Below are 27,893 nucleotides of genomic sequence, written 5' to 3'. Positions count from 1 at the left end.
ACAATATTTTGTTCTCCCAGTGTTTAAGTCTAGTGGGAGTGTATCTTCCCGCCTCTGGTAAAAATACAAGAAAAGAACCCAGCAGGAGAGCTCGGAGCGTAGGGACTGAACGCCCGAGACTTTGTCCTTGGCAAACTACAGGCTACCCCTTCCGCGCAGGCGCGGGAAGGGGCGGGGCCGAAGCGGGCCTAGGCGAGAGGCGATTTGCCGGGTTCGGGTGGCCCCACCCCCTGTCTTGCGTCTGTCGGTCACGGAGCCGCTCCCGGCAGACTGAGTTCGCAAGCTTTTACAGCCGTTCGCGCTGGCCGCTCTGGCGGCTAAAGGGACGAACGTGGCTAGTGTGTGAGCCTTGTGTGCAGCTCTGCTGCCGCAGCTACTTGCGTTGCGACGAGGCTTAGGGGTTTCCATTCAGTAAGTGTGACGGAGGTGGCAGGAGGTGGGTACGCAGGGGCTTCTAGGCAAGCCTGCTTTCGTTCCGGCCGGCCGGAAGTCGCGTTTTCCTGCGGCCGCTGCATCGCTAAGGGTGAGTGGGTGGTCGAGCGGCTTCGGGAGCTGGGTCGGGGGAGGGAGGTGAGGCGCTGCCCCTTTGGTTGGGTCGGTTTTGGCGCGCACTCGCGTCCGCGCTCCGTATTGGCTGGCAGGCGCCGTCCCCCGAAGCGCGCGCAGCGGTTGGAGGGCCCGGGCGTGCCGCACCCGCCCGCTCGCCCATTGCTGGTCGCTGGGCCTTGGCTTCCGGAGGACGAGCTGGCGGCGTCCGGGCCCGTCCGTGTGCAGCCGGTTGGCGCGAGGGAGGAAGCATGGGCATGCCTGGCTGGCTGGATGAGGTGGGACGCCCATTTCTGGACCACTAACTGGCCGAAGCCGAGGGGGTCCGCAAGCTGGGCCCGTGGGAGAAGGGCGCCGAGCCCTGCTGCCGTTAGAAAACGATGCCGGTGTTGGTGACACTAGCTTCACCTGTGTATCAGCATTGCTTTTGGACCCAGTGCTGTACTACAGTTCTTATTCTAGTTGTTTAAAAGAACTAAGTAAAAAGGGCTCAAGATTGTTGACAGGAATGTGTTAAACGTTGAAAGATTACACTTGGTAAGGGGCGTTCAGCTTTTTTAATGAGATGTACTAAAAAGCACATTTTAGGACGCAGTCATCTAATTGAAGAAGTTTCACGACGCAATGCTTATTCCCCAGACGCCGTGTAGTTTTATGTTTTATCCTCTCTAGCTCCATTCGTTCAGTTACATTTTCTAAACAGTTCATGACCCCACTAAATAATTTCGGGACCTCGGATCGCCACCCGCAGTTTGAAAAACATTGCCCCGGTTCAGTTTAGTGGGCCCCGACCTGTTATTTGTGTAACCTGAAACAGAATAGAAAATAGGGCGCATCAAATAATTAGATACATTTTTTTTTTCCTAAACTTTTTTGTTCGCGTATGTGTACATTAGGACACTGTAAAATGTATTCATGTAAGGTGGATCATAGTCAAGGTTTTGAGGCGGCTGCACTGAATAAAGGCATGGCCACAAAATTCAGATATGCGTGGGAGACAAGACATGGCGGGGGGTTCAGACCTTGGGTTTGGAATGAGTCTGGCCTGGTGGTCTTGTTAACCACGTTACATATCTTTTTATCTCCTGTTCCCTCTTCCTTGCTTCCATCAGTATCTCAGGTTCATGGTTGTGGTAAAACATTCCCTACAAATGTCAGTGCATAATCTCATTTGATGGGATATTAAGTCATTATTAAGTTATTGGTTACCAGAGCCAAGTTGATTATAGAGTCGAATCTGCCTTTGAAACAGCAAAGTTAGGATAGACTTTGGCATACCCAAGTATCTAGTATCTGTGTTTTGCTTTTCTGGGTGACCAGTTCTCCCATCTTTGAGAACCTGTATTTAATCCAGGACATCATGTTTTGTAAATTTGTTTAGAATACATCATTTTCCTTTTGTAACAAGATTTCTCCAACCAGAATTATTGTGTGTGTGTGTGCATGAGATACAGATACCAAGAGTCACTAACTTTAGTCACTTTAATCATTGACAGGACTGAGTTTGGGTATATTACAGTGAGAAAAGAGAGTAGTTCCACCATACAGTAATATATATAAATTTTATGATTGTAAGTGCCTTCAACAACAAAATCTAGACTCCACTTACAGGTGCAAGCCATATTGTGTTTTTGAATTACCAGTCTTTTTTGTTTCACCAGGTGTACAATGAATCCCAGTATGAAGCAGAAACAAGAAGGAATCCAAGAGAATGTAAAGGTATGTGATGGAATTACTTTAATCTGTTCTAGAAATCATGTACTTAAAAGTATTTTGACATAATTTAGCCGAATTTAACCTTGCTATAGTTTCTATAAACTTTGAATTTTTAGCCAGAAGACAATAGAGAACATTTACAAAACTGGTTATGGTTGAATATTAAGTCTTCTGATTTACAATCATGGGATTTAGGATGTCTTTCCATTTATTTAGGTCTTCTTTAATTTCAACAGTGTTTTGTAGTTTTCAGAGTATGAGTTTTATTTTCTTTTCTGTTAAAATTTTTAAAGTATTTTTAAAATTGTTGTAGATGGAATTGTTTCCTTAATTAAATTTTCAGCGTGCTTCTTGCTGCTGTATAGAAATCCAATTGATTTTTGTATTCTGATCTTGTATTCTGCAATTTTGCTAAACTTATTTTTATTAGAGCTATTAGTTTTTTAGTAGATTCCTTAGGACTTCATAAATAAGATTATTATTGCTTTCCTTCTCTTACATTTTATGAAATGATTTTATTAAAATCCTTTGTATTTCCAGAATTAATGTCTTTGACCACAGAGACATTTTGCATTATATGATATTGCATGTATTTCCAGAGTACATCATACTCACTACCATCTAACCTACTTATTTGCCACACTTTTTGGATCCCTGTATGATACTGTTACTGGAAATCCTATCCCAAATATCTATTTGTATAGCAATAAGGGCAGATTAATTTTATTTGTAATTTTGAGTGGTGCTGCTCTTAATATTTTAAATGAATTTACGACTTAGGTTCTATCACAACTTAGATGATGATTCTTGGAAATGAGACTACATCTTCAGGAAAACTATCAGTTTACAGATTTAAGTTAAGTAAATAAAAACCTTTGGTTGGTGATAGCAGGTGCTTTTTGATAGGTTGTGTTGTTTACCTTGCCTTTTTAAGTATCCTCACATTATTTTTCTTGAATAATACTTTGCATTGATGATGTGTGAACTTGAGTCCATCAACTTCCATTTACAGAGATGACTTCCCACTATGTTTTGTGTGTGCGTTTAAACTTTTTATTATGAAATTGTTCAAGTATTTAAAACTATGGTCCATATATAATAATTTCAATTAATCTCTGTATTTTTAACAATTATAGCCAATCAGTATATGGCTAATCTTGTTGCATCTACATCTCCATTCACTCCCTCTTTCCCCCACCTAATTATTTTGAGGCAAATCTCAGACAATTTATATAATCTCAGCAGATCCTTACACTTAAAGATAAGTCTAATGTTTACTAGTTGGGCTAAAACTATCTTATATATATAAATTAAAGACCTGGGTTCTGTTTGGTTCTCTGTCCAAAACTGCTACATTGGGTAAGTTATTTACTATCTCAGCCTTGGTTTACTTGTAAAACATAGAAGTTGACTAAAACTAGATTTATAAGTGAATTTTAAGAGCTCACAGTTCCCATGCCAATTTACAAACTCTGAGTGTGCTCTTCTGTGTATTTTTTTTTTTTTTTTGAGAGAAGGTTCACAGACTCTCAACTAGTTCTGAAAAGATTAAGACCCATTAAAAAATAATATGAAAATCCTTTTTGGCTCTAAAGAGTATTATTCCAATGCATGATCTGTATAAATAAAATAATAACATTCATCTTTGGAGCTGGATGCTATAAAGCTTACATGTATTAAAGATCTTAGAAATTGTCATTTTTTTGTGAGAGTAATTTAGTTGGCTTCTCTGGCCATAATTATTAGGAAAAGCATTGGAATAAATAACACCTTTTATTATTAAGGTACCAAAGTTATGTTTTTTCCTCTGTTGGTCTGGAGGCTATTGACTAATGTATAATCTAAATTATATCTGAAACGTTGGTGTAATATTTGTTCTCACAGTAGCTGGCATTTGTTCTTCAGTTAAATAGTGAGATAATAATCAGCAGCAGAGACCTTACCGTGGGAAAGGTGAACTCTTGTTCTGTGAAGCACAGTGCACAAGCAGTAACTTTCTCACGCTGCTTTGGTATCATGTTCTTGTTCACATTGTTTGAGTATTCACCATTGTTTGCTATCCCATGGTGGCAGTATAACTAATAATTTTTTGTGAAAATAGAGCTTTCAGGTCAGGAAAACAGGAAGGTATTTACATACTACAAGGAAGACATTATTTTTTCCAAAACAATAGCTTGGGCATTTTACAATATTTTAGTATGACTCAGGTACTGACATTTACAGCTGTCTAATGAATGGACTTGAAGCGAAACTGTTTCTACAATCTGGTAAAGGTTGTGGGGAGGGGATCCTGCTGCATATGTGTTTGATCTGGTGTGAAGTATGTTCTCCAAAATTATATCCCTTTGGTGAGTGCGTATAAATGAGTTAGGGAATATTCATGATTTTAAGGGAGTCTGAGATGTATCCTTTTGATTAGGGCAGGAAAGACTTGACCTTGTAAGTAAATAACCTTTTCCTGCAATTTACCTCTTTTGTGGGTTTCTAACATAAATGTTGTGATTGGTAAATTTCTAGTTTCTGCGTGGGAGATCTTTTTAAGAGTGAACAGAAATATTCCTGTTGTACTGGAATTTCATTGCATATGATTTGCAGTATTAGAGCTTAGAAATTTTGTTGTATTTTTAGCAAGGTATTTGTTGACAAATTGATTATCAAAATGGTTATAGCAAGAGCGTATATTGAAGTAGAAGAATAGCTACTTGTTGGTGTCAAATTTGGGTGTTATGTTCCATTCTTAGAATTTTTCTAATTTCCAATTTCTCAAATTTAAGTTTACATTTAGGGAAATTACAAGTTTTCTAGTAGATTAAATCAATATCTTGTTCATATGTAGCATTATAAAATTAGATAGCAGACTAAATATTTGTGTTTTTAGTTTCTAAATTACAGTAGGGCTAAGAGAGTAATAATTCACATAGCAACTCAGTAACCGTATGGTGAATGATCTTGACTTTTAGAATAGTCCTGTCCCTAGAAGAACTCTGAAGATGATTCAGCCTTCTGTTGCTGGGTCTCTTGTTGGAAGAGAAAATGAGGTATGTTTTATTGGGCTAGAATGGGGTACATGGGATACTTATCTTTATATTATTGAAAACATTCCCAAGATTTCCTTGGCCAGAAATACCTAAATCATTAAAATTTGGAAATAATTTAAGAATAAAAATTGTGTATTCCCTACAGAAGTGGTTTTTGTTTTAATTGTTTGATTTAGGAAGTTCAAAATTAGCATGAATACTTGTAATAGAAGTGGGAAGATATAAGTTCTGAATTAACCTGTAGAGGTAATGTTTGATTCTTAGAGAATAAAATGTTAGATTCGTTCATTTGTCCTTGTATGTAAATGATGAAATCATGGATGAGGGTATCTAGCCTGATAATACTGTCTCTCCTTGGGACTACACTATTTAAACAATAAAAATAATTTTGGCTAAGCCTTAGACCCAAGTCTAATACAAAATAGTTACTGAAGATAAAATTCCTGAAATACAACTATACATTTTGATAGAGTTTTGAACTGTGAACTTTTAAATGATCCAAAGATGTCGAAAAGATACAGACATGAGTGCTCTATTTTTAATACATAAATGACAGAACCACCTTGCTTTCTTGTTCATTAAATCAAAATAAATGAGATTAATATACATATTTCCATTATAGGTGGTTAAAGGCTTGTCTAAAAGGAAACATTGGAGCAACCAGTTAACATCTAAGACTTCCAGTTCTGGGGTTATTGTCCCAGAACATAGTGAAAATAAAAATTTTGGAGAAGTTAGTCAAGAAGCATTTGATTTTCTGATTACAGGTATGGAAAAATCTTTCTCTATTTTATGTATATAGAGCTATCTATATTTATTTCTTTAAATCTTAAAGTTTTTATCATGCCGGTAAACATTACTTATTTTACTGTTAGGACTTCTGACCAAAGCCTCTTAATCTGGGGACACTATTAGATATTTTACTCTGTTTTTGGTAACTTAAAATTTCTTATGGTTGTATATACAAACACTGTACATTTGGGCAGGTTTATTGTTTAGGTAAGATTTAAGTATGGATGAAATACTAAGGATAGTGAGTAATATGATAGCTCTTGGAAATAGTCTTTTCAGAAGAATAATGTCTAAAGAGTGAATCTGAAAAACGGAATTTGAATATAGTAGGATATGAAGTAAGGAAGCCAATAAAAACAATGTTTAAACAAAGGGAGTAGAGATAAATGAGAAGTGTTGTATCTTTAATAAATAGTTTTTAATGGAATGGCAGTGGAAATCAGAAGAGGAAGCTAATGATGTTTTATAAGCATTATGGAAGATGATTACTTCTGTTCTAATCATAAGTCATTGGATATTATTATGGATGAAAAATGTTGAGACCTGGAGAAGGTAACTGACAAACTCAAGGTCATAGTGACACATGGGCTCATTTTAAATTGCTGGAGGACAGTAAGGAAAACAGGTTTATTAGGCAAAATTAGGAAAGGTGGGCTGCCAAGAAATAAAGAAGCTCTTTAATAATGTAAACAACAGGATGTGTAACACTCATATCTGACTTGGTTAAAATTAACAAAGCTTGGTGCCAAAAAGCACAACTTAAATACAGAAACAATTACTGTACATCATAGTGCTAACATAACCACACAGATAAAAAAATTTAATCTATGTAACTTGAACATAGAACTGTGACTATAGACCTTCAGTGGGCTGCATTGTGATTATTAAAAGAACTGCAAAAGGATCCTGAATTTTGTTTGTTGGTTGTGATGCTGGTATAGCAATTTTCAAAAAAATTGCATGCATTTTAGGATTGAGCATATGTTGGTATTGTTGAGCTCTTGATATGGTGAATGGAGATAGAAATAAGGAATGGGGAAGGAAAGGAAGAACTCTTGTTGAATTGAAATTGGGAAAATCACTGTAAACTGGTGATTTTTTAAACAGTACATTTCCTAACTCTGCCATGAAACAGCCTAGAAACGACACCCCAATAATAGGGAGCACACCCAACACCAGTTCTTATTTTGTAAACACTGCTGTCCACTGGAGCTCCTTGGAGAAATGGCTGATTTCAGGACAGGGCCTAGGAAACTATAGAGTAAGTTTGGGATATTTTTGTCTTAGGAAATAATGAAGTACTCAAAAACAGATGATCAGCTTGCAGGGATTCCCCCTGTCTAAAATTGGGAGAATTTGAACATCAAATGAATAATGACAACGATGGCTTTTATACGTTGACTGAAAAAAGAAACATGAATCCATAGCAATAAATATTCTTTTGAATTGGGATAAAGTCCTTTTTGCAGAATGATGACAACTACTAAATGTAGAGGGAATTAGTATAAATAGAAAATTACTACTTTTCATCCACTATAGATGAAATGGAGTAAAATTGGGTGAAAGGCTGTTAGGGAACAGGATATTAACACAGACTCAGAAGTTTTATTCCACTGATCATTTATTTGTTACTAAGGGAAAAAAGTATCTTTACAAGGGAGAAATCCGGTAGGTGTCATCTTAACCAGATGATCAAATTTAACTTCCTCAATATTGAGACAAATTACTCTAGGATTCCTGATGATACACTGAGAAGGATACAACATACTTACACACTTTTCCTGCCAAAAAATGTTTAGCTTGAATCAATGATGCAAACAGAAAAATCCAAATTTAAGGACAGAGTACAAAATAACTGAAGAGTTATTGTTAAACACACACAACAAATGTTACAAAACATCTTTAACAATCTAGGTGTAAAGTATGTATATTTATTGTACTTGTGTTGCAATTCTGAATGATTGAAATCTTTAAAATGTTGGGAAAAATATAATAGAAAAGTATGATTTGATTTTCTAACTTTAATCTTTTAAAATGGGTATTATTAAGTAATGGAAAGTGCTAAGATTATAAATTTTAATTTTTTATTGAAGTATCATTGATATACAATCTTATATTGGTTTCAAATATACAATACAGTGGTTTAACAGTTACCCATAATATTAAATCCTCACCCCCCAGTAGTGCAGTTACTCTCTTGTCAACATGGAAAGATGTTACAGAATCATTGACTATATTCTCCATGTTGTACTGCTATCCATGTGACCAACTTATATTATGATTGAGAGTTTTTGTGCCCCTTTATTCCCCTCATTCTCCCCATCCACCCACCCCAACCCCTCCCACACAGTAACCACTAGTCACTTTTCATTGTCTGTGAGTCTGTTGTTTTGTTCATTCTGTTTTGCTTTTTTATACTCTACAGATAAGTTAAATCATATGGTATTTGTCTTTTTCCACTTGGCTTACTTATTTCACCGAGTATAATACCCTCTAGCTCCATCCATGTTTTTGCAAATGGCAGGATTTCTTTTTTTATGGCTCAATAGTATTCCATTGTGTATATGTTCCCTATCTTCCTTATCCATTCATCTATTGATGGATACTTTGGTTGCTTCTATATCTTAACTATTGTAAATAATGTGGCAGTAAACATAGGCATGCATATTTCTTTTCGAATCAGGGGGTTTTGTTTTCTTTGGATCTATTCCTAGAAGTGGAATTACTGGGTCTAATGGTATTTCCATTTTTAGTTTTTTGGGGACCCCCATACTGCTTTCCACAGTGGTTGTACCAATTTACATTGCCACCAACAGTGCAGGAGGGTTTCCGTTTCTTCGTACCTCTCCAGCACTTGTTATTTCTTGTCTTTTGGATATTGGCCATTCTACCTGGTGTGAGGTGTCAATCTCACTGTGGTTTTGATTTGCATTTCCCTCATGGTTAGCAATGTGGAGGATCTTTTCATGTGCCTGCTAGCCATCTGTATTTCTTCTTTGGAGATATGTCTGTTCAGGTCCTCTGCCCATTTTTTAATTGGGTTATTTGTTTTTTTGGGTGTTGAAGCATATGAGTTCTTTATATGTTTTGGATATTAACCCCTTATCAGATGAGTTGTTTATGAATGTATTCTCCCATACTATAGGTTGCCTTTTTGTTCTGTTGATGGTGTTCTTTTGAGACAGGGAAGAATGGGAGCAGCCCCTGTCCAGTTAGAGCAGGATAAGGGCCCTGAGAAGGACAAATGGGATGCTTACTAAGGACCTTGGTAATGTGAAAAACAGGAGACTTGCAGCCAAAACAATGCAACAATGTATAAGAAGGTTTTCACTGAACCTTTGTGATAAAGAACCATTTTTACTGACTGTTAAGTCATGTACCTCACATAGCTTGACCAAGGCATACGAGTTAAAAATAGAAATAACCTCAAGTATTATTGGCTAAAATATAGCTGCCATTCTGATGGGAATCTATAGAAAACAGCTTCTCTCCCTCATTGATGCAACAGGCATAAAACCCCTAGACCTTAGCCCATAAATGGCAGCCTTGCCCCTCCTAGTATATACCTGGGAGCTCTGTATCTTTACGTCTATCAATAAAAAGTTTCTTTCTTGCTTGCCTACTTTGAGCATTTGAGAAGTTCATTCTTTGACTCTTTGACTCCGTAAACAAGAACCCCCAGTATCACTTTGTTGTGCTGAAGCTTTTTAGTTTGATGTAGTCCCACTTGTTCACTATTGATTTTGTTTCCATTGCCTGAGGAGATGTGTTCCAGAAAAAACTGCTCATGTTTATATTCAAGAGATTTTTACATACGTTTTCTTCTAGAGGTTTTATGGTTTCATGACTGACATTCAGGTCTTTGATCCATCTCTAGTTTACTTTTGTGTATGGTGTTAGACAGTAATCCAGTTTCATTCTCTTACAGGTAGTTGTCCAGTTTTCCCAACACAAGTTGTTGGAGAAGGTGTCATTTTCCCATTGTATATCCATAGCTTCTTTATTGTATATCAATTGATCATATATGTGTGGGTTTATATCTGGGCTCTCTATTCTGTTCCATTGATCTATGGGTCTGTTCTTGTGCCAGTACCAAATTGTTTTGATTACCGTGGTTTGGTAGTAGAGCTTGAAGTCAGGGAGTATAATCCCCCCAGTTTTATTCTTTCTCAGGATTGCTTTGGCTCTTCCAGGTCTTTTGTGCTTCCATATGAATTTTTATAACTATTTGTTCTAGGTTGTTGAAGAATACTGTTGGTATTGAATTGAATTGTATCTGTATATTGCTTTAGGCAGGGATTGAATTGAATCTGTATATTGCTTTAGGCAGGATGGCCATTTTGACAATATTAATTCTTCCTATCCATGAGCACAGGATGTATTTCCATTTATTCATGTCTTTAATATCTCTCATGAGTGTCTTGTAGTTTTCAGGGTGTAGGTCTTTCACCTCCTTGGTTGGGTTTATTCCTAGATATTTTCTTCTTTTTGATGCAATCGTAAATGGAATTGTTTTCCTGATTTCTCTTTCTGCTAGTTCATTGTTAGTATATAGGAATACAAATTTCTGTGTATTTATTTTGTATTCTGCAACTTTGCTAAATTCAGTTATTATTTCTAGTAGTTTTTTGGTGTATTTTTCAGGGTTTTCTATGTACAGTATGTATGTGCAAACAGTGACAGTTTCACTACTTCCTCACCAATATGGATGCCTTTTATTTCTTTGTTGTCATATTGCCATAGCTAGGACCTCCAGTAGTGTGTTGAATGAAAGTGGTGATAGTGCACATCCTTGTCTTGTTCTTCATTTTAGAGGAAAAGCTTTTAACTTTTTGCCATTGAGTATGATGTTAGCTGTGGGTTTGTCGTATATGGCTTTATTATATTGAGGTATGTACCCTCTATATAACCATTTTGTTAAGAGTTTTAATCATGCATGGATGTTAAATTTTGTCAAATGCTTTTTCAGCATCTATTGAGATGATCATGTAGTTTTTAACCTTCCTGTTAATTTGTTGTATGATATTGATTGATGTATGAGTGTTGTACCATCCTTGCATCTTTGAAATAAATCCCACTTGATCATGACAGGTGATCTTTTTGATGTATTTCTGGATTCAGTTTGCTAATATTTTGTTGAGGATATTTGCATCTATGTTCATCAGGGATATTGGTCTAAAATTTTCTTTCTTTGTGGTGTCTTAGCCTGATTTTGGTTAATGTGATGCCAGCCTTATCGAATGAGTTTGAAGTATTACCTCCTCTTTTACCTTTTGGAATACTTTAAAAAGGAAGGGTATTAGCTCTTCTTTAAATGTTTGGTAGATTCATCTTTGAAGCCATCTGTTCCTGTCTTTTGTTTGTTGGGAGTTTGTTTGCTAATTCAATTGCATTGCACATAATCAGTCTGTTCAGATTTTCTGTTTCTTCCTGGGTTAATATTGGAAGGTTGTATTTTTTTAGAAAGTTATCTATTTAATCTAGGTTGTCCAATTTATTGGCACATAATTTCTCATAGAATTCTCTAATAATTCTTTGTATTTCTATGGTATCTGTTGTGAAAATTCCTTCTTTGTTTCTGATTTTATTTGTGTACTCTTTTTGTGTTGATAAGTCTGGCTAGGTGTTTGTCTATTTTGTTTTTTTTTTCCTCAAAGAGCCAACTCTTACTTTCATTGATTTTTTTTCTATTGTTTTATTCTTCTCTATTTTATTTGTCTCTGTCCTGGTCTTTATTATGTCCTTCCTACTAACTTTGGGTTTCATTTGTTCTTTTTCTAGTTTCTTTAGTTGTGAGTTTAGACTGCTTACTTGAGATTGTTCTTGTTTCTTGAGGTAAGCCTGTATTGCTGTGTACTTTCCTCTTAGGACCACTTGCGGCATCCACAAACTTTGAACTGTTGATTTTTTGTTTTCATTTGTCTTCATGTGTTGCTTGATTTCTGTTTTAATCTGTTCATCGATCCATTGATTATTTAAAGCCATGTTGTTTAGCCTCACATGTTTATAGGCTTTTTGTTTTCTTTGTAATTTATTTCTAGTTTCATACCATTGTGGTCTGAGAGGTTGCTTGATACAATTTCAATCTTTTTGAATTTACCAAGGCTCTGTTTGTGGCCTAGTATGTGATTTATTCTGGAAAATGTTTCATATACACACTTGAGAAGAACGTGTATCCTGCTGCTTTTGGGTGGAGTGTTCTGTAGATACCTGTTAAGTCCATATGATCTCATATATTGTTCAGTGCCTCTGTTTCCTTATTTACTTTCTGTCTGGTTCATCTGTTGATGTGACTGGTGTGTTAAAGTCTCCTAAAATAAATGTGTTGCAATATATTTCCCCCTTTAATTCTGTTGGTATTTGTTTTACATATTTAGGAGCTTCTATGTTAGGTGCATAGATATTTATAATGGTTATATCCTCTTGTTGGACTGACTGCTTTATCATTACGTAATGTCCTTGTCTCTTGTTACTTTGTTTTGAAATCAATTTTGTCTGATATAAGTACTTCTACTCCTTTTTTTCCCTGTTGTTTGCATGAAATATCTTTTTTCCATCCCTTCACTTAGTCTGTATATCGTTGCATCTGAAGTGAGTTTCTTGTAGGCAGCAGATAGATGGGTCTTGTTTCTTTATCCACTCTGCCACTCTTTTAATTGGTACTCATTTACATTTAAGGTAATTATTGTTAAGTATGTACTTAGTGCTATTTTGTTAATTGTTTTCTGGTTTTTGTAGTTCCTCTAGTCCTTGCTTATACTCTTCTCTTGTTATTTGATGGTTTTCTTAAGTGTTGTGATTGGGTTTCTCTTTTTTAACTTTTTATCTATTAAAGCTTTTGGTCTGTGGTTACCATAAGGTTCAATGATAGCTTCTTGACTATATAAAAGTCCATATTAAGTTGATGATTGCTCTGTTTGAAACACAATCTAAAAGTTTATCTTTTTTCTTTTTCTTCTTCCTTCACACTTAGTGTTAGATGTCATCTACACTTTTTGTGTATCCCTTGTCTGATTTTGTGTATAGTTGGTTTTATTACTCCTGTTTTAATTTCATACTTGCTTGGTAAGCAATTACTTTACTGTGGTTTTATTTTCACTGGTGTAAACTATTGAGCCTTAGGAACATAGGAACATTTCCAAATACAGCAGGCCCTTTAACATTTTGTAATGCTGCTTTAGTAATTATGAATTCCTTGAGCCTTTATTCATCAGGGAATTGTTTTAAGCTCTGCTTCACATTTGAATGATAATCTTTATGGGTAGAGAATTCTTGGTTGTTTCAGTACATCAAATACTTGATGCCACTCCTGTCTGGCCTGTAAAGTTTCTGCTGGCAAGTCTAGCAGAATAGGGTTTTCCTTATAAGTGATGTTTTTCTGTCCCTGGCTGCTTTCAGAACTCGTTACTTATCCTTATTCTTTGTCATTTTAATTATTATATATTTTGATGTTGTCTTCTTGGTGTCTCTTTTGTTAGGAACTCTGTGCTTCCATGCCCTGAGTGTCTGTTTCCTCCCCCCAACCCCTCTTGTAGGGGATGTTTTGACCAGTTATTTCCTCAAAGAGATGTTCTATCCTTTTGTCTCTCTCTTCTCCTTCTGGTACCCCATATATGAATATTGTTTCATTTGGATTGGTCACATGGCTCTCTTACCATTCTTTCATTCCTAGAGATCATTTTTCTCTCTGTTCCTCAGCTTCCTTTTCCTGTTCTCTAATTTCCATCTCATTGATTGTCTGCTCTACTTGCAACAATCTATTCGTTTTCTCTGTCTATATTTCATTTCAGTAACTGTTTCTTCAGCTCTGAGTGGCTCTTTTTCAGGTCTTGTATCTTTTTGTTGAAGTTCTCCCTGACATCTTCAATATTTTCCTGCAAATCAGTGAGCATATTTATGGCTGCTACTTTGAAATGTTAATCAAGAAGATTGATGATCTCCTTTTCATTTAGCCCTCTTTCTGGTGTCTTAAACTGTACTTTTGTTTGTGTCATATTCCTCTGCCTCCTCATTTGTCAAGGCTACTATTTCTTCCTTTGTATTAGATGGTTCTGCTATGCTTCTTGGTCTAGAGAGTAATGGTTTTATGAGGAAGGTGCCCTGTGGTGCCTAAAAGCTTAAGACTCTTTCCTCTCTAGTGCCCGGTACTCCTTTGTGGTGTAGCCCCAGTTGCTGTTGGTGGGCAATGGGTGTGGCCACCTTTCTGCTTTCTGTCTGCTGGCAGTGGTTTATCTCAGTCCACTGAGGCTGTCTGGATCACAAAGACCAGAGTAGTGGCTTCTGCTGGGATCATTGTTGGTAGGCTGCCCTCTTCCTGCCCTGCAGCAATGTCAGGGCTGCTGGGTTAACAGGTTGGGTGCATTGCACTGGGATTCCCACAGTGGCAGGGTGTGCGGGAGTGCTGTGGCAGCAAGTTGTGCTGTCAGCAGTGCACAGCTACTGCAGTGAGTCATGTGGGTGAGCCCTAGCAGCCACGATACATGCAACACCAGGCTTGGCCATCCATGGGGAGGATGGAGTGCTTAGAGCTGGCACCTGTAGACACCTACTTGGGCTGAGAAAGCTGGGAAAGCCTCCCTCTGCCTGCCAAGCAGCAAAGTGTGATGCAGCTGTGCCAAGTGGGCTGGCACACCTGTGGTACACAGGGCAGTACCTTGGGGCTGAGCAGCCAGTGAGGGAGGTGGAGCATCTGGGGGCTCCTAAGAGTGCCCGATCTGTTGGATGGAGGGAGGGTTGGGGAGATACTGTCCACCTGCCCTTTCTTCTAAGGAGAGAGCTCTGTCCAACCTTCACCCCTCTGGCACCTCTCATACAGCTGGCACATCTTTTAAATTGCCACCTCTGTTTTGGGTCTCTGTGGGACCAGCAGAGCATGCTGTCCTACAGAAGCGGCTGGGGTCTCAGCCTCCCAGAGTGCTCCAGTTCTCCCTGGTGTTCAGCCCTGGTAGTCACCAAAGCCTGATGCATTGTGGACTGATGTTCCCAGAGCAGATCTCCAGGCCAAGTGTGCTGATCTTCTGAATGCCTGTCCCCTCCCCACTCCATTCCTCTTTCTCCTGCCTCTGGGCTGGGATGGGGGAAGGACTTGTGTCCACTGGATCACAGCTCTGCCACTTCACCCATGTCTGTGTGGTCTTCTCTTCTTCCCCAGGTGCAGGTGGTCTGTTGTGCAGTCTTCAGTTGTTTTCAGGTTTCGTCGTATATGCTGTAGTTGCTTCCTTGGTGTGTGTGTGAGAGGTTTCCGCCTTGCCCTGCCTATTCACCATCTTTTTTCCCCTCTCTGGTTTATAAATTTTTTAATAAGAGAAAGTATTGGGTTTTTACAGCAGCATATAACAGTAATGGTTTTCAAAGCTAACATGTAATATATTAATTTACTTTAGAAAATCCATCCTCTCAATATTGGAAAGAAGTGGCAGAAAAACGGAGGAAGGCTCTCTATGAAGCACTTAAAGAAAATGAGAAAGTATGTACTCAGTATAATTTGTGGCATTTTTTTTTAACATTCCAGGATTATTTTCCTTCTGCTGCTTTGCATATTTGGTTAGAGCTCTATAAACTAGCTTTAATATTGGTCTAAAAAAAGTTTAATTATAGAAGCAACTCTGTTACAGAAGTATTATACAAAAGGAAGCTTATGTTGAAAACTAAAAATAGGATCTTTGTTAGGTAATTTGTCTAAATGTGTCTACTAGTTATATACTTAGAGGCAAATAAGTTGGTGTAGCGTAGCCAATCTATGGAATGCTAAACCTTATTTATTCATGTAGCTTCATAAAGAAATTGAAGAAAAGGACAATGAAATTGCCCGCCTGGAGAAGGAGAATAAAGAATTGGCAGAAGTAGCAGAACATGTACAATATATGGCAGAAGTAATAGAGGTAAGTATTTTAACATTCACCTGATTGAAAGTCATCTATTTTTCTATAATACTGAGTCAATAGTGTGATCAGTAAATGTTTGGGCCTTTGGAATCCAGATTTCTTGGTTTTGAGTCTTAGTTCCCTCTCCAGCACCATTAAGTTTGTTGAGTCAGGCAGGTTATTTATCCTGTCAGAGCTTCATTTTCCTCATTTATAAATGGGAATCATAGTATCTGCTTTGTAGGCTTGTTATGAGTTTTCGTAAATGAAAGTGTGCCTTTACATAGTAAGAGCCCAGTAACTGCTAGATATTATTTATTATTATGAAGCCAAAGAACATCTATTTTCTTCTAAGAGATATAAAAGGCAATTTACTTATACCTGAAAAATACAGAAAATTATATTTCATAGTTGACAAATTTTAGACAGTTCTTAATTTAATGCCAGCATGACATTACTGTCATTTATCAAACTGCTAATAGGTGTACTAAATAACTTTGATGGCCTTTTTTTAAAATTTAGAAGTAGCTAATGTGTTGATAAGAATTAGTCTAATGACTGGTACTTTACCAGTCTTGGCCTAAATAATAGGTCTTAAACTTACTCATGTTTGCAGAAAATTGTGTTGCTGATGGGAAACAAATCATTCGAATCAAAACTTCTCTTACACTGAATTGCTTGCCTATTAGGGCTCTAGCAGAATTAATGTTCGCAGTTTCCATTTGAAAGTACAGTAGCTTTCTTAACTGCCATGAAAGTGTTGGTCCACAGCAAATGTGAATTAGACAACTCGATCTTTACTGTAGATAGTCTGAGAAGTACTGATTTTAGTTGTACTCTGAAAGCAACTCAGTGCTTTTAAAAAATGAGCAAATTGTTAAGCACTGTGACTTTGCTAAAATATGATCTATCATGGTAGAGACTTTGATATGACACTTGATTGACTAAGTGAATTCAAGAGCCATAATGAAAAGAATTTTATTACAACATTGAAGTCAACATACTCATAATAACCTTGGATTTTAAAGCTTTTAAAATAAGTTATTGGTTTATTCTTTAACAGAGACTGAATGGTGAACCTCTGGATAACTTTGAATCACCAGATAGTCAAGAATTTGAATTTGATTCTGAAGAGGAAACCGGTGAAGATTCCGAAGTGGAAGACTCAGAAATTGGTACATGTGCTGAAGAAACTGTATCTTCCTCTACAGATGGAAAACCGTGTATGTGAAATTCATTAATATTTGACTCTTGAGAAATACACTGCCAAAGTTTACCTTGACCATAGTTCTTTGTAGCAGAACAAATAACGTAATGTAAACTTGGGATTAAACTTCCTTGTTTGATTCCTGGGACACTGTTGTATTAAAATACAAATACTATGTATTTTTAATCTATGATGTTTTATGTAAGTAGGATTTTCTCAGTTGTCAGACATGACTTGTGTATATGATAAATAAACCAGTCTCCTATTGAGGATTGCATATGTCTTAGAAGGATAAAGTACAAAGAGCCTACATGGAAAATTTATCTATATCTGTGGTTTTATATTGTTGTCTTTCTATTCCTCTGCTATCTTGGAAGAAACAAGAAGAAAATTAATTTATATATCTTTAGAGTGAGATAATTAAGGTCTTACTCCTAAATCTGGTTGTACCTCATGCTCACTGTAGGGACTATTGATTTCCAGTCTGTAGTGCCCGGATACTCTTACTGAGAAGTTTTTGTAATGGAGTATTGAGAATCTGGTTTCAAAGGCTCCCTGAATGGATCTGATTAGCTAAGTAAAGGCTTGGCTGTCTGGCTTGATCAGACTCTTCTTGGAAGCTTAAAATAATAGGTGATGGTGATAGTAAACTAGGGGGGTGGGGCACGTGAAAATCCAATTAAAAGATGTAAGACTAAGGGTTTTGAAACTTTCTGTTCACAGATTTCACATATGTTGTAGTACAGTATATAATGAAGGAATAAGAAATAAGAGTATGGTGAAATTAGGGCTTTCTTTTACGTAGTGTTTTGAAAGAAGAGAAGGGCAGAAGGAAATTGCAAAGTATATAGCTTTGGGATTGAATATGTTCTGTGAGAAGCATACAAGTACCAGAATATGAATTGGCAATGAAGGGCAATGCCAGGATTTAAAGGATTAGTTTAGGCAAGTTATTTAACCTTATAGAATTCAGTTTTCTTTAACATCAAGATAAACTCTACCTTGATATTATTGTGAGGATTAAATCCTTTACTAGAGTGCCTGAACTAGATGCTTCAAAGCTAGAAGCTATTAGTAATTTATAACATTGTCCAATAAAACTCTGAGATGTTGGAAATACCTGTGCTAATCCAGAATGATTATCAGCAGTATGTGGCTATTGAGCAGTTGAAATCTGGCTAGTGTGAATAAGGAACTGAAATTTTCATTTATATTTAAGTAGCTACATGAGGTTATTGGCTACTGTATTAGTACAGCTCTGTATGTTTTAGATATGGGGCGCTAGCCTGAAGATAGAATTGAAGAAGAGATAAGTTTTATGTTATGTGCTTTTGACCACAATAAAAAATTTAAGAAAGAATATTCTAGGTTGAGGGAGAGGGGAATCAGCTGGAGGCTGTTAGGAAGAAACAGAAGAGCTAAGTAGAATAGGATGATTTGGCAAAGAGAAACTATTTCTGCAAAATGCCACAACTGGATTGCCAGGATTTAGTGGTGGGGAGCAAAAGAGGAGAGGAAATGGATGATTTTAAAATACAATGTAAGAGCTATCACCAGATAGTCAAGAATTTGAATTTGATTCTGAAGAGGAAACCGGTGAAGATTCCGAAGTGGAAGACTCAGAAACTATTAATCTTCTAGCAGAAAATCTAGGGGTAAAAGTCTTAGTGATATTGAATTTGGCAAAGATTTCTCAAATAGGACACAAAAAGCATGAATTATATCAGTAAACTGAACTTTGTAAAACCAAAAACTTCTCTTAGGAAGGCTCTTAAGATAATAAAAAGACAAACCAGAGACTGGGAAAAAATATTTGCCTAATCAACAAAGGATTTGTATTTATGAAGAACTCTTAAAGTTCAATAAGTAGTAGACAACCTAATTTTTAAAATGGGGGCAAAATTTGGACACTTCACCAAAAAATAATACATTCAGATGGCAAATAAGCACATGAAAAGATGTCATAGTCAGTCAGGGAAGTGCAAATTAAACATACAGTGAGACATTATGTATCCATCAGAATGGCAAAGTTTAGAAAAGAAAAATGAGACTATACGAAGTGTCAAGGCTGTGAAGCGCCTAGAACTCTGCTGCAGTTCTAGTGGCGATGTTAAGTGCTACAAATGCTCTGAAAATGTTCAGCAATTTCTTAGAAGTTGAACATACACATTCCAAATGATTCAGCTATTCCACTGCTAGCTATTTACCTAAGAGAAATGAAAGCAACACCGGAACACCGGTCCACAGATTTTCATGGCTTTATTTGTAATAGCCGATGTCCCATCAGCAAGTTAATGGATAAACAAATTCACATGAATACTACTCAGCAATAAGAAGTGAGTAACTGCTATGCACAATATGAGTGAATCTCAGATATGGAGTGAAAGAAATCAGGTAAAGTATCTACCATTTACTTCCAATTAAGTAAAATTGTAAAATTTTAGTTTGAGGTAGATTCGTTTCTTAGGGATCTTGGGGTTGCTTTGGGATTGGGTTTCAAGAGGAAATGGGGTGACGGATTTTAAGGTTTTAGCACCTGGGAACTGTGATCCTAGTTGATGGGGAATTCGGAAGAATTTCCTTTAGATGAGGAGTCTGATTTTCAATTAGGTATCAAATGTCAGAACACCCCAGTCAGAGTGCCTTGGAGGCAGGGTCAGAGGTTAATCAAGCTTGGCAAGTTAGAGTCTCTAAGTTCTTTGGAGTTCACTTAAAAAATGCAGTCGAGCTTCTTTAAGGAAAATGGCAAAAGATTAAAAATCATTTGGAGAACGTGTGAAGCCTGGATTAGACTGAATTAGCTTGTGTAAGGTTATCATAACATACTGCAAAGTGACCAGGGTTGAGGTGGGGGACACTAGAGGCCTAGTAACACAGAAGGAAAAATCCTAAGTAGCAAATTTAACCTGGTTATATACTAGAAGATAAAACATAGTGACCAAGTTGGGGTTTATCCCAGGGATGTAGGGCTGTTTCGATATTAATAAACACCTGAAATTCTGCATGTTAAAGGGGGAGAAACACGTAATCTTAATAGATAATAAAATAGCATTAATAAAAGTCAACACCTAAGCTACAAAAAGAAGAAATTTTAACCTGATCGAAGCTCTCTACCTATAAAGCTTAGAAATGGTTGTAACACCAAGAGCTAGAGAATGGACCACAATTATTACAAATTCTTTTTTGAGGTCTCAGTTTGGTGCAATAGAACCAAATACAGAAGATAATTAGGGGAAGGAAAGAGAACTCATTCACATAAGAAAATCCAGGAGCAACTGGAAACAAATCAAGTAGTGGGATTTAAAAATAATAATCCTAAATTAATTGCTTTTCTCTATATCAGTATAAACAAGTTTAAAAACAGTGGGTGTGTGAGGGGTGGTGAGAGGGATATGTGAAGAAAACTAAAACCTTACTAAAAGATGGGAAAAAAGTGCTCTAAAGTTCTTGAACATGTCATATTTCTTCTTGCCTTTCTCTGGGTTCTTTGTTAGAAGTAAAGATAAATATGGTTAACAAAGCAAAAATGGAATTCATTGAAAGCATACGATGGTTCTAAGGGAGAAAACACCAGAGCAGCTCTGGGTGTCCTGTTAACAGGTGCTAATCAACATTGTCTTAGTGCTGACTCCGAAATGATTTTTCTCCCCATTTTGCACAAGATTCAGAGTTCCCTGAGATAGTAAGATTGTTATAGCCTGGCTTATGTTACCAGTTCTTGGGAGGGCAGGGTACCTTGGTTGAGTCTTCTTAAGACTACAACATGGGCAAGATAGTCCCTCAAAAGAAACTGAAGTGTTACGAGAAGAAAGAATAGATTCTAGTTAGCCAGGAATCAGTAGATGTCCACTGCACTGCCTTAGTACCCTTGCAACCTTTGCTTTGTTTAGAAAACTGGTGCCTGCCTACCCGGTCTTCTTCAAGATATCTCAGCTGAATTTTAGGTTTTAGCTATAATTAGGTCATTAGGTCAACCAGCAAGGATAGGAATTGTGTGTAAGTAAGTATCTGAGCACCTGGGACCTCTGGATGAGATGACTGAAGCCTGTGTGTTGCGTATCACCAGAGCGGTTCCTGAAGATTACAAATGCCATTTGCCTGGTTCCAGCGTAACTTTCTTGCCAACACATCTTTTGTTGACCTTCTTCCCTTTCCAGTTGCTAGTTCCTGAGGTCATCTCCCCAAAAAGTCCTTGCCTTCATATTCTTACCTCAGATTTGCTTCTAGGAGAACCCAAATATTGGGGGAAAATGAACTTAAAAGGGAAGACAAAGGAAAAAAATGTTAACTATTGTTAAAACTTAGGTAAACCAGTTTTGAATTCAAAGCTTAGCATAAAGATGCCTCAGCGTCTAAATATGATGAACCTTATGTTTTACCACCTTCAATTTAGATGTGTGCCAGAGACCAAAAGGGACTTTGAATAGCACAATATGGCTAGGCTGCCTTACAAGCTACCCTTCTGTAGATGAAATGTTGACTAAAGTTTCTCTAAACATTGTCAGAAGAGAGGCCTCAGCAGTTTCTGATTAAATGTTAATTATTAAGATGACATTAAAATAACCATTAAAATGAGCCAGAAAAGAGTCTCACTGAAGAGAGCTAAAGAATCAAGAGAAGATGAGGGACAAGGGACAATAAAGGGTACAGAAGAAAACAAAAACAAATGTTAAGCAACTCCATTTCTAGAAATTATTCCACGTATATACTCACATGTGTGAAATGACATATATTTAAGGTTATTCTTTACAACTTTGAACAACTAAAGATTGGAAATAATCTAAATGTCCACACTGCAGGCCTGGTTATATAAATTATAGTACAGTCATACAATGGAATGACCTCCAAAGCAGTAGAAAAGAATGAATAAGATATAAAACCAAACCAAGATAAAGTATTTGTGTGTATAAAATGTTACTATAAGAAAAGGGATATATATTTTCTTGTAAGTAGATAGAATACCTCTGGAAAGATACAGTAGAAGCTGCTGCTTTTCTAAATGCAATGTTTTCTTCCAGGAATAGGGAGCTCCACTAGCTGAATACTCCTGGTTTCAGCAGAAGTGAGTGACCTACCTGATTGGAGGCTTTGGTGAAAACTAAGCAATGTGCTCAGCTCAGCTCTTTCCTTCCGGGGTGTGAGGGCACACACGGGGCAGCCAGGGTCAAGGACAGGCTGAACTCAAATGATCATGCAAGTGAAGAATAAAGATGTCATTGCCACATTGTTCTGACTGTAATTATCTTACTTTGCTTTTTCCAGAGGCTTTTACCCTACTCTGTCTAAGCCCACAGTCCCTGTTCTCAACATGATATGAGTAGTCATGAAAAATACTGAGATAATCATATTTTAATCAACAATTGTGGCACAGTTATATTAAGTGAGGAAGATGGGGGCAAGTGGACATAAGCAGTGTTAAAAGTCTCAGTTCTTAAGAAAATAAATCCAACCATTCGCAACAACATGGATGGAGCTAGAGGGCATTATGCTCAGTGAAATAAGCCAGGAGGAGAAAGACAAGTACCAAATGATTTTATATTTTATATATTGTATTGTTGTTATATATCTATGGAGTATAGCAACAAAGCAAAAACTGAAGGTCCAAAACAGCAGCAGACTCAATCCAAGAATGGACTAGTGGTCACCAAAGGGAAGGGGTTGGGGAGGATGGGTGGGGAGGGATAAGGGGATTAAGGGGCCTTATGATCAGTGCACATAATGTAGGGGGGGCACGGGGGAGGGAGTACAGCACAGGGAAGACAAGTAGTGACTGTAGCATCTTACCGTGCCAATGGACAGTGATGGTAATGGGGTGTGTGGGGGGGACTTGATAATGGGGGGAATGTAGTAACCACAGTGTTGCTCATGTGAGTGAAACCTGAGCATAAGATTGTATATCAACGATACCTTAATAAAAAATATATATATGTATATATGAACGTCTCTGTTCTTATTGTCCTATTAATAAGTGAAAAGGAAAATACCTAAAAAAAGGAATTAGTGATGTATATAAACTATTTAGAAATATGGAGGTAAATAAATATTGGAAAAAAACAGCCAAAAAAATTTAAATGGTCACCTGGGGGTGTGAATCAGAAGGGAATTTGGACACTACTATTTTTCCTCACAGCCTCGCACTATTTGACTTTTTAAATTATGTTCATGTATAACTTTGAGAAAAGATTAAAATTTAAAAACCACTTAAAAAATAATTTGACTGACTCAAGTCTCTAGAGTGGGATTTTTGATTTCCAGCCCTTAATCTACCACTATAAACTGGATTCTAATTTTAGAAATTGTATACAATGAAAAAAATCCACAAAGGATGAAAATATGTGGTTACTCAAACACTTTTCCTGATTTAAGTTCTGAGAAAATTTCCCCTGAGATGCTCATGAGTCCATGTGATATGATCAGCATCCTTAAAAACATTCCTGTAATAAATACAAGCAAGGATCTCAGACCTACGCCACTTTCTAAATAGGCCCCTTGGTGAAAGGTGGAAGCATCACACTAGCACGGCTCAAAGCAAGTTTGTGACAGATGAAAGGACATCGTTCCATCTATGATGGCTGCACATAAGCTAGAGACATGTTAGTGTAGTTGCAGAAACAAACATGCATATGTTGTTTAGGTACTTTTTCATAAAACTTTATAATGAAGCTTTTAAGGAGACTGCAACACAAATTCAAGTGCAGGTTTTCTGTTACATATTCTCTAACACACAAAATGGAGTGGTAATCTGTATGGAAATTCTAGAGCCTAATTTTAGGCTGTCTTTAGGTGACTGTATACATGGCACTCCCATCTCCGTCCAGGGTTATGCCAGTGAAGTTGAGGGCTGCTCCTAATGAGTGTTCATTCCCCCGAACTTCCAGCGGCCTGATGGGCAACAAGATATTCTTGTAGTCAGAAAACCAACTCTGTCAAAGACATGGCAGGTGGAGCTGCCAGCGCTGAAATAGGTCTGAAAGGATATGGGAAGGATATGGGAGGGGGTGAGGGCAGTTACAACAGTGTCCTCTAGTAACATTGGGTTAGCCTGTGCATTTCTGGGTGCCATGGCTTAACATTATCTAGTAGCCCCCCAAATCACACCATTGCTCCTAAGAGTGATACAGATAATGCATCTTCCAGTGACTTTCCATTTTATGAACTTAATTTTGATAAAGCCATTTTAAACTGCATTTCATAAGGGTGATTATTACAGTAACTATGAAAATTTACATAGAATTATTCAACTATGTAAAAAGAAAACGGTGAAGAATGACATAATGACTTTTATTATTTATCTCAGTGTTCCAGGGCAATACAATGGTGCAGTCAGTGGCATCGTGTAACTGGATTTAGAGAAATTAATTCCTGTGAAAACCAATGAGGAAATACAGCACCTCTGCAAAATTCTCAGGCCACTCAGACCAATTCTCATTAGCCAACATTTGCAAATGATATTTTAGAGTACTGCAGTCTTTAAGCTCCTTCATGCAAGACAAGTTATTGCATGCCATGACAGAGAGGACACAGCAAGTCCAAAACTTAACAAGGAGGTGCCTATTGATTTCACTTTGGATGGTAGACTCAAGTCTGCTCTCAAAAAAATCAATGAGAATAGGAATAAGCTGCAGATTTTTGGCTCTTCTCTGGCTGACAGGGTTTAAGTAACACCAACATGCTACACTCTGGAGCAGTAGGACGGTCACTTCTGGTGCCATCTTTTGATTTTGCAGCAAGTGTGCTACTTGTTTCATGTGCTCAGCTGCACATCTCCCGGCAGTTGGTCCTCCTGTAAAACAAGCATGTGCGGTTCCAGAAGTATTTGGCATATCTAGTAGCTAGTGACATTTTAGTGCTCATGTGTTCATACGTTTGCTCCTGTCTATATGCTGACACTTTGGATTCTTTGAATTCTCCTCTTTCTTTTCTCCCACCTCCTGCGCTGCTGTGAAGATGAGAGCGTTTGTTGATAAACAAGGAGTAATATGAAAAGCACTGAAAAGTCCCTGCCTACCGAAGCCTCCTCTCTTTCTTTTACTCGGGTACCTAGAGCCAGTATTTCAAGGTGAATCAAGCCTGGTTGTGTTCACCTAGCAAATCTCCCTCATGGTCTCGTTCCTGATTCCCTATCTTTAGTACATGAAAATACACCAGAGCATTAGAGCAAACAAAGGGAAAACTCAAAGGCTGAGTTGTCAAGCCAGGGTTTAACTGGTAAGAGAGGTTTTTCATGAGTTGTCTGTTGCTATTCCATTCTCCTTCCACAATTCTTTCACAGATCTGGGACTAATGTGACTTTACAAGGTTTTCCTTACTTTAGTTACTGACTCAACCTGGTCCTAAACTCTACTTGCATCATATACCCAAACCCCAGATCTTCCTGGTTCAAAACTCAAACTTCAAAAAAGTACTAGACAAGAAGTCATTAAATGAAGCCTATTTAGATGGTGAGGAGTAGCTGACCTAGTTGGCAAGGTTCTAGCCACTGGAGTTTTGACTGGCTTGGATTTCTTTTATCTGCTTTACCACAGCCCCATAGCCCCAAGAATATTCTATTCAATGTTAAAGCTTTAGCTAAAGCCTGGACATAAGCCCTTTCTCTTCCTTACCAGTACAGCTAAGGCTAAATAACATCAAGTTAGAGGATTCTGATCTTTTTATAATTAACCAACTCTTCCACAAATGGTGAATACAGCTGTACAAGACACCGAGCCTGCCTCGTGCTGGGTGTGACTTGCATTACGTGGGAGCTCTGAGTTTTCTGCCATGCTGGTAGTTCTCAACTATTCTGGCACCTAGGAAAGAGTAAATGTTTTCTCTCACGGACACCATTTTTTGAAAGATTTAATCTATCAAACTACCTAAGTAACTAATTTTCCCTGTTCATAAAAAAAAATCAATCTATCTTGTAACAACCAAGAAAGGCTTCTAATTCCGAGACGTGTTATTGAAGACTAGCTGTGAAAGTTCATTACGTATCCTGAAATTAGGGGAAAAAAAAGTGGAGCAAGTTTGGATCTGACAGTCGTTAGAGTGATACGTGTTTAAATGGAATACCCCTTAATTTTCCAGTGAACAATACATTAATAGTTACTTTTCCTTGATATATCTATTGGCTTCCCTGGTAGATGTTTTAAGAGTATTAAGTTCTTCATTGATTTTTCCAAACAAATTTTTGTGTAATGTATTTTTACACCATAAAAATAAAGGATCAAGTAGTGTTACTCTGTGTTGCTATCATATCACTAGGTTGGAATATATTAACTCAGTATAGATTCCTTGCTTTTTTATGATAATGAGAACTTTGATAGGCAATTTCAATATGTATATTTATAATTTTAAAAAGTGGGAAAATTCTTAATTCCTAATCAAGTAAATTTATTTGAAGGACACACTTTTAAAGTGAGATCCTTGAGGAGAAAATAATTAATAATAAATATATTTGGTGGTACAAAGACAAAAAACTAATAATATAGGCAAAGGAAATGGTATTGGAATTTTAAGACTAAAGAAATGAAAATCACTAACAATGTTAGGAGAAGCAAAAAAAAAATTGGAAACGCCTATTTTAGCACAGCTGGTTCAATCAGTACCTGTGAAGGCCAGCAGTCCGATTCTGTAGGCAGCTTCAGCTCTCTTCTCAATGGCCAGAGATTTATCCTTCAGCATGTGGCCATGCATCACAATCTTTTCTTTGTGAAAAATATCTTCCACTGTAGGTATGTGTTCTTTCTTCTTCTTAAGGAAAAAGCCTGTAACAGTGACACTCCAGAATTTCTGGAAGCACTGATAAAGCCCCACAAAATATTCATAAATCTGAGTCCCAAACTGCATATAATAAACGTGGGTATTAGCCATTGCGTAAAGAGGCCAATGGTGCTTCAGTTACACCACTGGCAGTAACAGAAGTAACAGTCAGGAACTCTGGAATGCATCACTTAGCAACACTATGGAATGGAATACATAAATCAGGGAGCAGTCGACGAGGGAGCAGTCAACGTATGCCTACGTTTTTCAACCTGGCTTCGAAGCCTTGTACAATTTGAACTAAACCAAGTTTGATTTCAGTCCTCTTGTGCACAAAGTCTTGGCTTAAATTAAACTGGTTTACCTGCACACTGTAAGCTCATTTCTGTTTTTGCACATTTGCTTAGGCAAGGCCTCCTAGGAACTTACGAATCTACTCTGACTATTTCAACACGTACTGAACTTCTTCCCCGTGATCTTTCATAGTATTATGCCTATTCTGCTTATTCGGTGTGTAGTCACAGTTTTTCTCTACATGATAGATTTCCTGCATTTATCCTATTTTGCTGAGAAAATAGAGGCAATCAAAAGAACTCCCATAGCTCCACCCATTGCCCCAGTCCGCCTACCTGCCTCTGTGCGCACCCTGACTTTCCTCCCGTTACGGATGTCGTTTCTGTGGCAGATTTCCCGCAACCTCTCTCAGTCCGCTCAGGAAGATTGTTCTACAGTTCTCCTGCCTTACTGATTTTCCCATTTCCCATTTCCATCAGTAAGCATGCTATGCTTTTTCCCATTAAAGAACACTCTCTTGATGTCTTATAACCCATTTCCTAGTTTTGCACATTCATTTCTCTGCTCCCCTTTATATAAAATCTCTTCAAAGAGTTGCCATACTTGCCATTTCAATTATTCTTTCATTCTTTCTGGGATGTACTACAAATAGGACTGTAGTGAAATTTCTCGTTAGGGTCACTGATAACCTTTCTT

At 37.4% G+C, this 27,893-nt stretch overlaps 2 protein-coding genes across 5 annotated transcripts; one reads left to right on the top strand and one right to left on the bottom strand.

The window, feature by feature from the left end:
- Positions 1 to 230: 230 nt before the first annotated feature.
- GMNN (geminin DNA replication inhibitor) lies at positions 231 to 17,429 on the top strand. 4 transcript variants are annotated; one of them, XM_036994417.2, is made up of 7 exons: positions 231 to 411; positions 2,208 to 2,265; positions 5,223 to 5,300; positions 5,923 to 6,067; positions 15,476 to 15,558; positions 15,863 to 15,973; positions 17,019 to 17,429. In XM_036994417.2, exons 2-7 carry the CDS (start codon positions 2,215 to 2,217, stop codon positions 17,184 to 17,186), a joined length of 636 nt encoding a protein of 211 aa, XP_036850312.2. In that variant the 5' UTR covers positions 231 to 411; positions 2,208 to 2,214; the 3' UTR covers positions 17,187 to 17,429. The 4 variants fall into 4 exon arrangements, with proteins under 4 accessions (XP_036850312.2, XP_036850311.2, XP_017508667.3 ...); XM_036994416.2 differs by having other exon boundaries at positions 232 to 523; XM_017653178.3 differs by lacking the exon at positions 231 to 411 and adding an exon at positions 682 to 824.
- Positions 17,430 to 24,460: 7,031 nt separating this feature from the next.
- Positions 24,461 to 27,072, bottom strand: ARMH2 (armadillo like helical domain containing 2). Its single transcript, XM_036994195.2, has 2 exons — positions 26,750 to 27,072; positions 24,461 to 24,945 (listed from the first exon to the last, which is right to left on the bottom strand). Exons 1-2 carry the CDS (start codon positions 27,012 to 27,014, stop codon positions 24,518 to 24,520), a joined length of 693 nt encoding a protein of 230 aa, XP_036850090.2. The 5' UTR covers positions 27,015 to 27,072; the 3' UTR covers positions 24,461 to 24,517.
- Positions 27,073 to 27,893: the final 821 nt, after the last annotated feature.

This window comes from Manis javanica, chromosome 16 (assembly GCF_040802235.1).
Source record: "Manis javanica isolate MJ-LG chromosome 16, MJ_LKY, whole genome shotgun sequence".
NCBI lineage: Eukaryota > Metazoa > Chordata > Mammalia > Pholidota > Manidae > Manis > Manis javanica.
The sequence above is the reverse complement of the archived record's forward strand: the minus strand, read 5'-3'. Positions and strand labels throughout refer to the sequence as shown.

Bases quoted from the DNA above. Each gene is read 5' to 3' on its own strand.
- GMNN (XM_017653178.3), top strand. The intron at 2,266-5,222 runs GTATGTGATGGA...CTTGACTTTTAG, and splicing joins GAATCCAAGAGAATGTAAAG to AATAGTCCTGTCCCTAGAAG. The intron at 15,559-15,862 runs GTATGTACTCAG...TTATTCATGTAG, and splicing joins CACTTAAAGAAAATGAGAAA to CTTCATAAAGAAATTGAAGA.
- ARMH2 (XM_036994195.2), bottom strand. From the start codon at position 27,014: ATGGCTAATACCCACGTTTATTATATGCAGTTTGGGACTCAGATTTAT. The intron at 24,946-26,749 runs GTACTGATTGAA...CTTGTTTTACAG, and splicing joins CGGACTGCTGGCCTTCACAG to GAGGACCAACTGCCGGGAGA.